This window comes from Trachypithecus francoisi, unplaced genomic scaffold (assembly GCF_009764315.1).
Source record: "Trachypithecus francoisi isolate TF-2019V2 unplaced genomic scaffold, Tfra_2.0 Contig01579, whole genome shotgun sequence".
In the NCBI taxonomy this organism is placed as follows: domain Eukaryota; kingdom Metazoa; phylum Chordata; class Mammalia; order Primates; family Cercopithecidae; genus Trachypithecus; species Trachypithecus francoisi.
Window position 1 is genome coordinate 8822285 of NW_022681442.1, and position 14810 is coordinate 8837094.

At 42.8% G+C, this 14810-nt stretch overlaps 1 protein-coding gene across 1 annotated transcript in view; it reads right to left on the bottom strand.

Annotated features, from left to right (window-relative positions):
* Window positions 1–12975, bottom strand: part of DMBT1 (deleted in malignant brain tumors 1) — a 70374-nt gene extending 57399 nt beyond the window's left edge. Inside the window, 2 exon segments of the mRNA XM_033180335.1 lie at window positions 7049–7078; window positions 12893–12975. Of these exon segments, the coding sequence (XP_033036226.1) occupies window positions 7049–7078; window positions 12893–12953 (91 nt within the window). The 5' untranslated portion in view covers window positions 12954–12975.
* Between the last annotated feature and the right edge of the window lie 1835 nt (window positions 12976–14810).

Sequence of the window (14810 nt, forward strand, 5' to 3'; positions counted from 1 at the left end):
AGGCCCCTAACGCTACAGCTTATAGCTACAGGATGTAATCTATGCTTGGAAAGAAGGGTTGGACAAGAGAAGACAGCTTAAGCTGGTTGTCCAGTCTGAAATTTGAGTATAGCTGGCATCGACAACAACCACTCGGATGCCCCGTAAATAAGAAAATATGTTAGTGTCAGATATTCTGTTCCTTCTGACCCGTAACCTGAAAACATTTTATTCTATCTTGAAGCAAATGGAAATCTAGAGATCCCTGGATCTTTATATTCAGTGAGGCCGGACAAGGTCTGTCGGACTCAACTGTAGCTTTTGAGTTTCTTTTTGAGCAGTTCTAACTATACTTGTGAGTGTTGATATTTCACAACTTTTATATATTTTAGAGGTCTTTCAAAGATCAGAGACAATATGTATTCATTTTTTTAAAAGGATAAAACTCATTCTATCTTGTAATCACCATATGAATCCATTAGATCCTTTTATAAATCCAAGATTCATTATTGGCTTCTGATTTTATTTTTCCTATATCTTGAAACATTTCACTATTTCATCATCCAATAAGTTATTGCATCATCATTCATCAATTATTAAATAGTAAGAAAATGGTAGAATGGTCAAGTTGCCTAGAAGGAAGATGAACGAGTGAAATAAGTCATAATTCTTCCATGCCCAAAGTATTGTATTATCTTTCAAGAAGATTTTTTTAAGACTAGAGATACTTTCTTCATAGTCCGCTTTTAGCTTTCATGGATGCAGTTAGGAATTAGAATTTTTTCATTTTCTACTTGTGATGGCAAAGAGAAGAAAACTGACAAAGGAAAATGTTTTTGCAATAATTAGATGAACCAGAAGAGGAATATAAAGATACAAGATATAGCACTCTATCAAATAATGTTAGAATTGATTGTACAACAAAAATCTCAGACTCTGAGTCCTCAGATGATGATATCTTAGATGAATTTCTCAAATTCAAGAATCCAGGAGCCAATGATACAATTCTAAGGACAAAAATAAAATACAGTACTCTTACCCACTTCCATAGGGATTTCATTACATGATATTTTGCAGCAAGAACTTCCATCATCTTATTTTGCTAGAAAAAGACCTGTGATGGTATTCTTTTATCTTTTGTGATGTTTATATACCAAAATCTATGTGATACAAAAAGGTCTGCTATGTTTAAATTTTTATTAACAATCCAATATACTTTCTTTCATTATTCCTTTTCTTTTTACTTCCTGGCAAAAGGAGGATTAAGGCATTTGACAAAATTATCAGATTATTATTTTATTTTTAGAGACAGAGTCTTGCTCTATTGCCCAGGCTGGATTCAAATTCCTGGATTCAAGCGAGCCTCCTGCCTCCAGCCCTGGAGTAGCTGGAACTATAGGCATGTACCACCATGCCCGGCTCTTCAGATTCTTTGTAAATGTGGGTCCTGATAGCACTGACAATTGTGGTTCAGAGATATGAATTTCTCTAATGGAACCAAGAGGCCAGTGACAGGACTTGCTGTATGTCAGAGAACCTCTTCACCTGCCTCAACAGTCTGAATGTGAGCTCCATGATGGGCTCCCCTAGCTGCCTTGATGGCTTAGGAAGGGGGCCACTGAAACCATGTGGCTACATATCCCTGAAAATGAAGAAGAAACTCACAGTAGAAACCAGAACATTCATGATGGAACGTATCTCAAAATAATAAGAGCTACTTATGACAAACCCACAGACAATATCACATTGAATGGGAAAAAACTGGAAGCATTCCCTTTGAAAACTGGCACAAGACAGGGGTGCCCTCTCTCACCACTCCGATTCAACATAGTGTTGGAAGTTCTGGTCAGGGCAGTCAGGCAGGAGAAAGAAATAAGGGGTATTCAGTTAGGAAAAGAGGAAGTCAAATTGTCCCTGTTTGCAGATGACATGATTGTATATTTAGAAAACCCCATCGTCTCAGCCCAAAATCTCCTCAAGCTGATAAGCAACTTCAGCAAAGCCTCAGGATACAAAATCAATGTGCAAAAATCACAAGCATTCTTATACATCAATAACAGACAAACAGAGAGCCAAATCATGAGTGAATCCCATTCACAATTGCTTCAAATAGAATAAAATACTTAGGAATCAAACTTACAAGGATGTGAAGGACCTCTTCAAGGAAAACTAGAAACCACTGCTCAATGAAATAAAAGAGGACACAAAGGAAGAACATTCCATGCTTATGGATAGGAAGAATCAATATTGTGAAAATGGCCACACTGCCCAAGGTAATTTATAGATTCAATGCCATCCCCATTAAGCTACCAATGACTTTCTTCACAGAATTGGAAAAACTACTTTAAAATTCATATGGAACCGAAAAAGAGCCCACATTGCCAAGACAATCCTAAGTCAAAAGAACAAAGCTACCTGACTTCAAACTATACTACAAGGCTACAGTAACCAAAACAGCATGGTACTTGTACCAAAACAGAGATATAGACCAATGGAACAGAACAGAGCCCTCAGAAATAATACCACACATCAACAATCATCTGATCTTTGACAAACCTGAGAAAAACAAGAAATGGGGAAAGGATTCCCTATTTAATAAATGATGCTGGGAAAACTGGCTAGCCATATTTAGAAAGCTGAAACCAGATCCCTTCCTTACACCTTATACAAAAAGTAATTCAAGATGGATTAGAGACTTAAATGTTAGACCTAATACCATAAAAACCCTAGAAGAGGCCGGGCGCGGTGGCTCAAGCCTGTAATCCCAGCACTTTGGGAGGCCGAGACGGGCGGATCACGAGGTCAGGAGATCGAGACCATCCTGGCTAACACGGTGAAACCCCGTCTCTACTAAAAATACAAAAACTAGCCGGGCGAGGTGGCGGGCGCCTGTAGTCCCAGCTACTCGGGAGGCTGAGGCAGGAGAATGGCGTAAACCCGGGAGGCGGAGCTTGCAGTGAGCTGAGATCCGGCCACTGCACTCCAGCCTGGGCGACAGAGCGAGACTCCGTCTCAAAAAAAAAAAACCCTAGAAGAAAACCTAGGTAATACCATTCAGGACATAGGCATGGGCAAGGACTTCATGTCTAAAACACCAAAAGCAATGGCAACAAAAGCCAAATTTGACAAATGGGATCTAATTAAACTAAAGAGCTTCTGCACAGCAAAAGAAACTACCATAAGAGTGAACAGGCAACCTACAGAATGGGAGAAAATTTTTGCAATCTACTCATCTGACAAAGGGCTAATATCCAGAACCTACAAAGAACTCAAACAAATTTACAAGAAAAAAACAAACAACCCCATCAAAAATTGGGTGAAGGATATGAACAGATACTTCTCAAAAGAAGACATTCATGCAGCCAATAGACACATGAAAAAATGCTCATCATCACTTACCATCAGAGAAATGCAAATCAAAACCACAATGAGATACCATCTCACACCAGTTAGAATGGTAATCATTAAAAAGTCAGGAAACAACAGGTGCTGGAGAGGATGTGGAGAAATAGGAACACTTTTACACTGTTGGTGGGACTGTAAACTAGTTCAACCATTGTGGAAGACAGTGTGGCTATTCCTCAAGTATCTAGAACTAGAAATACCATTTGACCCAGCCATGCCATTACTGGGTTTATAACCAAAGGAGTATAAATCATACTGCTATAAAGACACATGCACACGTATGTTTATTGCGGCACTATTCACAATAGCAGACTTGGAACCAACCCAAATGTCCATCAATGACAGACTGGATTAAGAAAATGTGGCACATATACACCATGAAATACTATGCAGCCATAAAAAGGATGAGTTCATGTCCTTTGTAGGGACATGAATGCAGCTGGAAACCATCATTCTCAGCAAACTATCGCAAGAACAGAAAACCAAACACCGCATGTTCTAACTCACAGGTGGGAACTGAACAATGAGAACACTTGGACACAGGAAGGGGAACATCACACACTGGGGCCTGTCGTGGGGTGGGGGCAGGGGGTAGGGATAGCATTAGGAGATAGACCTAATGTAAATGACGAGTTAATGGGTGCAGCACACCAATATAGCACGTGTAAACATATGTAACAAACCTGCACGTTATGCACATGTACCCTAGAACTTAAAGTATAATAAAAAATAAAAAAATAAAATAAAAAAAGAAACCAGAAACCAGAACATTCTTTCAACAGAGATAGCAAACTAGGGAACATCTGTACCAGAACATCCCCACCTCATTTCTGACATGCCAACCCTGCTCCCACACTCAAGGACAAGCTGACAGATGTGCCTGAGAGAGCCTTCCATTCAACACTCTGTCATTTAAACACAGTCTACATGACACCATGCAATTCCAACTGCCAGGTCCCAGGTATCCTGCTTAATCCCATGGCAGTCGAACTCATCCAGCTCAGAAACTCAGAGCTCCAGAGCCTTGACAAGGCTCATCCACAGCATGGAACAGAACATTGAAGTTGTTCCTGGTTCTGCTGTCCACACATTTTGAATAGACCTTTCTGCACATATTGAGACCAATTGGTAGTTTTCCAAGAATCAACCACATGGCTGTGGATTACTCCAGCTGCCATTGTGGTAAATTGTCTGAAGGGAAAAGCTTCCACTTGTTTGTTTTCCAGGAAATGGAGATAGGCTGGTCTCTACCACTGGGGATCAGTGTCCGACATAGCTAAGCCATCAGAATGGCCCAACCAGAAGCGACAAAGAGATCTGTCAAGGTATTTCCCAAAGATCTAAGCATTTTCCAAAAGTTCTGGTGCCTTTCCATTTGGACTTAGTCACTGTCACAAATCTCATGAAGGTGAGAAATGTACCTGCTGATGAAGAGCTTGAACATAAAAATAGGCAAGGTTTCATCAAGCCAGCCCATATCTACCAAGTAGGCTACTCCAGTGATGCTGGGAGAGAAGCCTAAGGGGAGGAGCACTACAGGAAGAGAACCTAAGCAAACATTCATTGAAGACTTACTGTGTCTTCATAGTTTCTTGAAGATAATACCATTTTACTATTTATATATGTTATCGCTTTTAACCCTCCCATAAACCCTGCCATCTGCACTTACAGATGAGAAACTGAGGCACAGATGTTTACAGAGTAGGCAAGGACACACAGACTGTAACATCCCTGTCCACCATTTTCCCCTGTACTGCCTCCTGCAAAACCACTGTCTGCTACCAACCCACTTCTTGTGGTTCTAGCTGATGCAAGGAAGGTGGTCCATGCCAACCTACTTTCCATAGCCCACCAGAGGTGGGTCTTCAATGGGAAGTCACCCAGCAGCCTTGACCAAAGCTCCACATTGCTTTACTATTGACTTTGCAGCACCATTCAAGATAAGACCATTTTGATCCTCACAATTTTCATCTTTAAGGAGGTGGTAAGCCCTTCCCCTTCATCCATCACAAACACACAGGTTATCTCACACTCTCAGGCACTATCTTTTCTGCCCTATAGTCTGCCTCTGTCTCAGTACGGTTTAAGGACTTCGTGGATGGGAGCCTCATGTGAGCCCTTGCCATGGAGTCTCATTGTCCCCAAGTGAATGGGGACAGCCCGAGGGGATAGTGTGGAGGAGGTAGAGGATGACACAAAGTGGATGTAGTGGTGGATTGTTCATTGCTTAATGTGTCAGTTCGAGACATGACCAAGAATGAGCTCCCCAGAGATTTCCTCATTGATTATGTCTGCAGACTTGCCCCTGCCCTCTCCCTCCAGATTTAGACAAGGACTTAGAAAGCAAACAAGAACCAAGACTGACCACAGCTGTTCACACACCCACTCTTCACCCCTTTATCCCCAAAGACCAATATTTTCCTGCCACCAAAAGCAAGCACCACTTTCAAAACCTCACTGATCAGCAGTCTTTTTCCCTAGAGCTTCAGCAAGTGTATCAAGAACACAGACAGAGAAATGGGACCTCAGGAGAGCCTCCCATCAGAGCATCACCCTGGCTAGATACACATTAGGGTAGCTGAGCAGGGAGGAGAGTATATGGCTGCTGGGGGACGGTGGCTACAGTCAACCTAAGTCCATGTCTGTTTCTTTCAAGTTCCTGACAACAGTGCCGGGGGTAAGAGGCAAATACTCTCCTTCCCCACTCTGCCTGGCTACTCCTGCACCTGCTCCCGACCTCAGCTCCCTGTGACTTCCTCAGGGTTGCTCTCCCAGATGGGCTGCTCACACCTTTCCTGCCATGCACTTCTGGCTCCAGCACTTTTTACACTTTGTCATTGTGCCTGTGTTATCAGTTGATGCGTCATCCCTGAAGGCAGGCGACGTGTTCCCAAGCTGTGGGCTCTCCTGCTTAGAAGGCTCCTAGGAGGACTGGGGTTCGCCAGATGAGGTGGCAAGGATGTCGAGGCCATTTTGAGAAGTCAATGTTAAAGGTTCAGTGTTACCAATCTGCTCGTGAAAAAGTCTTTAATATCAACAAGTCAAACTTACGATGTAGCCAAGAACTGTTTGGGAAAATGTTAAAAATTTAAATTCACTTGACAATAAATAAAAGTAGGCAGCACTTAAAGGACACACACACACACACACACACACACACACACACCCCTTCTGTCACTTTCTTTGTAAATTCTGAGCAAAGTAGTGCTTCCAAAATTACATTGTAGACACCAAAGTTTAATTCAGTATTGGGCCACGCAGGATGGTTTCTCAAAGTGTGGTCTGCAAACCGTCCTCGTGTGGTTCCATAGAACTGAGGATTCTTGAGCCTCACCTCAGGCCCTCCAAATCAGGGTCTCTGGAGGGAGGAATTCCAAGGACCTATTCGAACAAATACTCTAGTTGATTCTGACGTGCACTGAAGTTTAAGGCAGGGACAAAATAACATTGAAAAAGAACACAATTTATAACCCATTTATGCTGCACTGAAATAAGTTTCTATTGTCTTTGTATTTCAAGAAGGGACACAAATCAAAGTTTTATTCAGTCCTTATACCATTCATTAAAGTTCAGTGAAGCAGCATTTATTCTTAAGATATAAATAATTATATAGGATTTTTAAAAATCATAGACTAATACAGGATATTCTTTTCAAAGTACTTACTGGGTATTGTGAGATGAGATGATTCAGAAGCTGAAAAGAAATAAAAGAAAAGTCAGACACATGTGTTTCACCCACAGGAATCCTGACCAAAACACCCACCTTCAAACCAATACAGTGGGCTGTGAACTAGAGCTGTAGAGGCTACACATAAATCAACATCAACAGATCTATAGTCTGTTTTTGAAATGTAATTCAAATTGATAACAATTTCCTGAGTCTTTAGCATACACAAGGCGAAATACTAAACCAGCCCCAGGAAATGTGGCGATTAAAAAAAAAGGGCTCTCAATATCTTAAAAATAAGTTTAATGAAACACTCGGTAATAACTTGTACATTTGCTCCTGTATATTTCCTGCTGAAGATACTTTGTTATTTTACTAAAATACAATTAACCCTTCATTACAGTGGAAAAGCAGACTAGGCTTGTGCACAAATGTGGGACTCATTGCTTTTCTTACTTCTTTGAAAAAATTAGCCCACCCAGCTGGTATTTATGGGCCTGAGGAGTTGAGTTTGAGAGCTTTGCATTAATTTGCTAGCTTTCAAGGAACTGAATGAAATTGCTAAAATGCAGATTAGCAATTACTTGGTCATTTAATTCTAAAAAGTCAGGTGATGTGTTGACAGAGACCATGGGCGATGAAAATGCCTTTTCTTTCCCATAAAATGACAGAGATAATCATTTATTGAGACTTCCTACCTTTCATAAGGTTACTGGGAGAATTAAAGGGGACAATGCCCATGAAATTCTCATCCTACTAACTGGCACAAAGTCAGCACACCGCAAGGGTTAGGTACTATAGTAATATCATGATGATGATGACTGATTGTACAATTTCTACCACTCAGTGTTTTAAGCATTTCACCTGTATTATCTCATTTTGTCTTTATGGCAACTCACGATGGTAGGGTTTTTCCTCTTGACTTATAGAGATGTAAACTGAAGCACTTAGAGGTAAAATAAGTTACCCAAGATATTGGTATTATTTCCATTTTCCTTTTGGAGAAACTGAAGTCTAGGGAGGAATAGGTATATTGACTATTATTACTCTGCCCTGTGCTACACATTTGCATTATCTCTTGGAGGCCCAACTGAGCAGATGACACCAGCGTCTTCATTGTGGCCACACTTATGGGAGAGCCAGTCATTGTGGGGGCAGCTCCACAGGTAAGACTCATATCCTGAGCAGCATATGTCATCCAGGACAATCAGCCCTGAGCCTTGGCCAAAACCAGCCACTTCCTGGGGCTGACACAGCCGAGCTGCCTGCAGACCATGTTGGTATCATTGATGTCCCAGAAGTCATCACACATGGTGTCCCAGGAACCATGGTACCTGACCTCCACCCAGCCTTTACACCAGTCACCTCCATTCACCAGCCTCAGGGTCAAATCTAGAGGGAGACACAGAGACTTCACTTCTCTGTCCCTTGCCCTACACTGTGAGCAAGGACCCCAAAAAGAACTGACGATCCGAAACCCTGATTTCTCAGCGTGTTTTCCTGTTTGAACTTAAGCTCAACTTTCCTGACTCTTCAGTAGAGTTTGGCCAACCTTGCGTCTTGAGGGGGCCTGTGTGGCATCATCAATTTCGAATTCCACTGTGCCTCTGGCCTGACCTTTCAAGTAAGGTTCCAACTATGAGGAACCTGTCCTGCCCATGGCAACTCCTTTTCTCGCCAACGGAAGTGCCCCACGTGAGCCCAGCACTGTGATGGGAATTACTCCAGATGGGGTCCCTTCAGTAAACAAAATAGCCCTCCAGGTATCACTGGAAGAGCTAGGCTTGCTTCTAAGGTGCCTGTAACCCTGCGCTTCACACTTCCACACTCCTGACACCTCTTCTCCCCACTCCCTCATGCCCCAGGAGGATGGAAATGAGATGGGAGAACCTGTGTTCCCCATGGACTTGGGAGGCAGGTGACCGGGGTTCAAGTTCTAGACCCGCCATGTATTTGTTCTCTGAACACAGACAAGTCATGCAACCTCATCGGTCTTCATCTCCTCCTTTGTAAAAGGGTGATTATGCTACTTCATAAGGTTATTGTGAAGACAAAATCAGAAAACATAAGTGTTTAGTACAGTGTTTGCCATGTAGTCAGTGTTCAAAAACATTATTTGCTCAAAATTATTAAAATAAAGTGAGATAAACTAAAGTTATAAAAATTAAAATACAGAAAAAAAACCTAAGTCAGATATAACTCACACCAGAAAGTAAAATAATTTTCAGAACTCAAGAACTATTTTTTAAAGGCACAAAAAATAAGAAACTAGTTACATTTTTATCTGATTCCTGTTAGAAATTTCTAGATTTAAAATCAATAGAAGAAATCAGCTGGGTGTGGTGGCTCACGCCTGTAATCTCAGCACTTTGGGAGGCCAGGGTAGGTCACCTGAGCTCAGTTCGAGACCAGCCTAGCCAACATGGTGAAACCCTATCTCTACTAAAAATACAAAAATTAGCCAGGCGTGGTGATGGGCACCTGTGGTCCCAGCTACTCGGGAGGCTGAGATAGGAGAATTGCTTGAACCCGGGAGGCAGAGGTTGCAGTGAGCCAAGATCACACCACTGCACTCCAGCCTGGCTGGGCAACAGAGCAAGACTGCATCTCAAAAAAAAAAAAAAAAATCAATCGCAGAAATCACAAAGGAAAACAGCAGTATATTTAATTACATAAAAATATAAAATATGCTTGCAGAAAAAAATCAAGATTAAAAGGCAAACCACAAACTGGGAAAATATTTGTCATCAATATAATGGCAAAGTATAAGTATCCCAAATATATAGAGTTTATATAAATCAATAAAGAAAACACTAACTTTCCCCAAAATTGGACAAAATACATAAGCAATTCAAAGAAAAGGAGTACAGATGACTTAAAAATGTTCACTCTAAGAAAAGAAATGCAAGAAATGTAGACTAAGAAATGCAAACTTAAATGACTCTATGGCATGGCATTTTTTCATCCAGCAGTTCAGCCAAGATTTTTGAAAAGTAACTTCAGAGCTGGTGAAAGTGCAGGAATTGCTACTCTTGTTTTCTACTGGTAGAAGTAAGAATCGCTTCTGGAAAACGATTTATCGTTTTTTTTTTTTTTTTTGAGACAGAGTCTCACTCTGTCACCCAGGCTGGAGCGCAGTGGCACAATCGCAGCTCACTGCAACCTCCGCCTCCTGAGTTCAAGTGATTCTCATGCTAACAAACGAACACTGGTACCTTCCTACTAAGTTTACTCCAGGCTTTATCTGGATTTCACCAGTTTTTCCTTTTCTGTTCCAGGATCCAATCCAAGAGTTCACATTACTTTTAGGAAGCTGCTTTTGGACAAAACATGAGGAAAATGTCTAGAGTAGCAACACTAAATGGTTCTGAGGCTCTGTCCATGTGCCAGACACTGCATGGGTTGGAACATAACCCCCATTTATAAATGAGTAAACTGAGACTCGCAGGGGCTCCACAGCGGGCAAGTGGCAGAGGAGGGGCATTGCTGGGGCCAGCCAGTGGGTACCACAGCCCTTCCTGCCCAGCACAAACCTGGGCATACTGAGTTTTTCTCAAGAGTTTGCATGAAGACCAAAGCTGACAGGTGCTTGCCACCTTGGTACTTCCAGCGCAAAGCTCTGTGACCAGGCTCCAAGCACTGAGTAAGATGCCATGGTTCAGTTCATCACCTCAGCTCCCTGCAAGGAGCAGCAAGGGCCAGTGGGCCAGAGCTGTCGTCTGAATGCTAATGAATTCGATCCAGATTCAAGCCCTAACACAACTACTCACCAGTGCTGCCTTTGGACAACCCAATAACCTTTCTGAGCCTCAGTTCCCCCACCTGAAATGTGGAAATAATTGTTCCTAACTTCAGGGATGTTAGCAGATTTAAATAAGAGAATACGGGTCCACTTCAGAGAGCATGAATTCCCACCTCTGAACGGCAAACACAGGCCTGCTTGCACATGTGTGCATGTCTGTCCATATGCATGCACATAACATCATGGGCAAACTACAAATTTCCTCCATCCAAGAGCACTGCTGCCTGTTGTTCCTCTGTGGATAAAGACAGGGCAATTCACTCCATCTACAGCGGCTGATGTGAATTCCATGTCACGGTTCAGAGACAATCTGGAGGGTGAACTCGGTACTGACAAGAGCTGGGGCTGAGGACACAGCCTCCCAGTTTCAAATGCGTCTGATGGAGGCAGGATGAGGATGCCCAGTCTCCACTCCCCTGAGGTCCTGGGTCTGGTGACCCCTAGCCCCTCCACACGCTCATCACAGGGCATGGGCCTGCTCCCTACCACCCGGGTGTGATGGCTGGGTTTTGGGGTGCTGCTTTCATGAAAGCAAACTCCCAAATGAACCTTAATCTTCAAAGCTTCCCCCACTGAGCCTAGGGGGAGAGTGAGAGTTCTGGAAGTTATCTGAAAATTAGGTGATTTTTTTACCCTGTCTCCTGAAATTCATAAATCTAGCAAAAGGTGACACAAAAGAAAAAAAAATGGCAGTAGGAAATATAGAAGAAGGAAGAAAGAAATGAATAAAGAGAGGAAGAGAAAGCAAAAGGGAGGGAAGGAAGGTAGAAAGAAGATAGAAACAAAGGGAGAGAGAGAGAAATAGGGAGGAAAGGTGATAAGAGCTGCCCCATAGATGAGGAGAAAGAGCGAGAGAGAAAAAGAGAGAGGGAGGGAAAGTGGTAATAGCTGCCTGATAGATGAAGAGAAACAGAGAGAGAGAGAGAAGGAAGGTGATAATAGTGCCCAATAGTTGAAGACAGAGACAGAGAGAAAGGTGATAACAGCTCCCCAATAGATAAAGAGAAAGAGAGATAGAGAGAGAAACAGAGAGGAGGGAGGAAGGAGGGAGGAAAAGTAATAACTGCCTGATAGATGAGAGAGACAGGAAGATACGGTGCGGGGGGCGGGGAGAGAAAGGCAGAGACAGAAACAGAGGGAGGAGGAGGGAGAAAAGGTGATAGCTGCCCAAAAGATGGGAAAGAGAGAGAAAGATACAGAGAGAGAGAGAGAAACATAGAGAGGCAGACAGAAACAGAGGGAGAGAGAGGGGAGAGAAAAGGTGATAATAACTACACAATAGAAAAAAGAGAAAGATACAGAGAGAGAGAGAGACAGAGGCATAGAGAGAGGAAGAGAGAGAGACAGAATAGGCAAACTGAGAATCACTTGTTCCCCTAGTATCTCTGCAAAATGCCATTGAGATGCAGCAATCAGCATGCTCTGCCGATGGCTCTCTCACGTTTATTATCTGACTCTAAGAACATACAGCTATGCTTGAGTGACTGGGCTTCAAGTGTTTGTTTAAAGCTGTGCATGACAGACAAACTTGGAATCTTAATGATTTTGTCTGTGCTCAATTACTTGACCTGATTTTGCTCGGCAAATATTAGCCATCAAGCCAGACACACCTGTAGAAAGAAGCCACATAAAGGGCATTTGCAGTGGGAATCCTTTCTGCCCGTTTTCGTAGCACACAAATTGTGTGTTTAACCAATTGCTGCAAAGTTTGAGGGCCTCTTTAATAATACACATCCACCTTTCCTGAACTTCAGGGATTTTTCTAAGACCAATCAATCATTCCTTTAGTTGAAAGACTTACTGAAAACATTGACATAATGACTGGCTTTTTCTAACTACAACCATTTATATTTCTCAGCCAGAAACAAAACAAAAAAGAGCCATTCCTCCTGAACACCTGCAAACAATTAGAATTATCAGCAAAGGGCTACCCACTCTTTGATATAAAACTTCCCTTGAAATGGAAACTAGTAGATATAATTTGCCATGATTGAGTCTGCAGGAGAGAAATTAATGAATATAATAATTAAACGTAATACCTGTAGGTAGAACTTGTCCCCATAATAGACACATTTCAAGGATGACCGTGGAGATCCCCATTTTGCTGGGTTCTCAATTGAATAGAAAATCCTTGACATTTATAGGTACCTAGCTAAAAGGAGGTGTGTCCTCTAGGGTGGCATATTTCTACTGCTGCTATAAATCAATATGAAGGAAGTGAGGGCTTTTGCTAACGGTCAATGGCTAATCTGTGGGAAAAACTTAGGTGTGTTTGATTGATTGCCATATGAACAATCTGGCTGTTGCCCAGCTGCAAACGCACTGACATAAGTGAACAATTTCCAACTTCCTTCTAGGTGAACCTCGAAGACTCCCAAGTGTTTCCTGAATATGGGCTTGATTTTAATCTTGGGGCGTTCAAATTAACCTGTGGGAAGTTTGCCCCAAGGTTTGGGGCCGAACAGGATGTGGGCTGCTGAGCAAATACAAGACACAGTGCCAAGTGGGAAAGAATCTCTTTGGGATGGTTTTTCCTGGCAGGACATTCTCTCATCAACCCCTGTGCAGTGCAAGTAACCTCACCTTGGAAGAATGAAGATGACATGAGTGTGGATGTGATCGGAGAGCAGAAGGCATGAGGGATGATTCCATGGAGACCATGAGTCCATAATAACTTTGGCCACAGTCTTCTGGGTCTCACACTAATTCCACAACAGGAGCTGAGAAACGCATGACCTCAAACTGAACCACCTCCAACCATTTCCACGGCTTTGATTTCTTATACTTGACATGCACATTGTATGACCCTCGGAGCTTGGCAAACCCACAAAACCTGCCCCCAACCTCCACCTACACTGCACACAATCCCCCTCATTGGATTTGCTATGCAAATATCACTTCACTCTTTGGGACCCTCAGAAGTCATCACCAGAGTCTGACAATCCCCCCACACACTCTACCGAGAAGGTTGCCTGATATTTATTTTTTAAAAAAGACACTTGATGGCCAGTAACTCTTGGTTAAAAGCAGGCAGTTTTCCAGGACTTGCCTCTGTTTTCCTAGCCTGGGTGAGCTGTGCCCTGCTTCTCAGTTGAGAGGCTGAAGCTGTCAAATGACACTTGGCTTCTCTGCCATGCACTGCTCATCAGTAGTCTGTGCTGCATTCTAGAAGGGTACCATGAACCCATGTCTTGTGTCAGCCACCAGTCAGAATTTAGGGCTGGAAGTCTGCCTTTGGCTTCATCTAGATGAAAGTTACATTCAATCTTTGATTTCTTTTTTAATCCTACAACTCTTCCTGTTGTTTCCAGGTGCCTCTTCACCCCTTGAGGAGAACAGGAACACAGAATAGGCTGACTGTGTTTCATCCTCCTACTGCCAGATCAGCAACTGATAAGCATTGAGTGATGACAGAACAGGGTTACTCACCTACCAGGGAATGCCCAAGACCAGACACATGCTGGATTCCTCTTAGAAGGGGATTGTGATCCCTTGGTTTCTGGAGTGTTGGACTGAGAATGATTATGCAGCTGGGTCTGGGGATCCTCAGAGTGTCATGACAGATTAGCATTGTCTGCCGTGAGCGCAGCAGGGAAAGATGATGGTAAGAATACTAAATACCTGTGAACAGGAAGGGGTAATAAGTGTCCTTCTGAGACAAAAGCAGACTGCCTGGTCTTAGAGACAGACCTGCCTGGTGACAATTTCAACAGGGGGTAGCAAGTATTAGTACAAGCTACTATGAGAATGTAAAGAAGAGCATCTAAATCAGATGACAGAGGCCATCCCTCAGACAGGGTGGCACCAAACAGTCTTGAAATACCAGTAGGGGTCAGCCCAGCAAATGAGAGTGAGAAGACTGGATGAGGAACAGGAGAGATTCTCCCAGCAGTGCAGGAATGGGGGCGGGGAGCCTTCTCCTCCAGGAAAGCGTGATGTCCCAGCTATCTCTCAGCT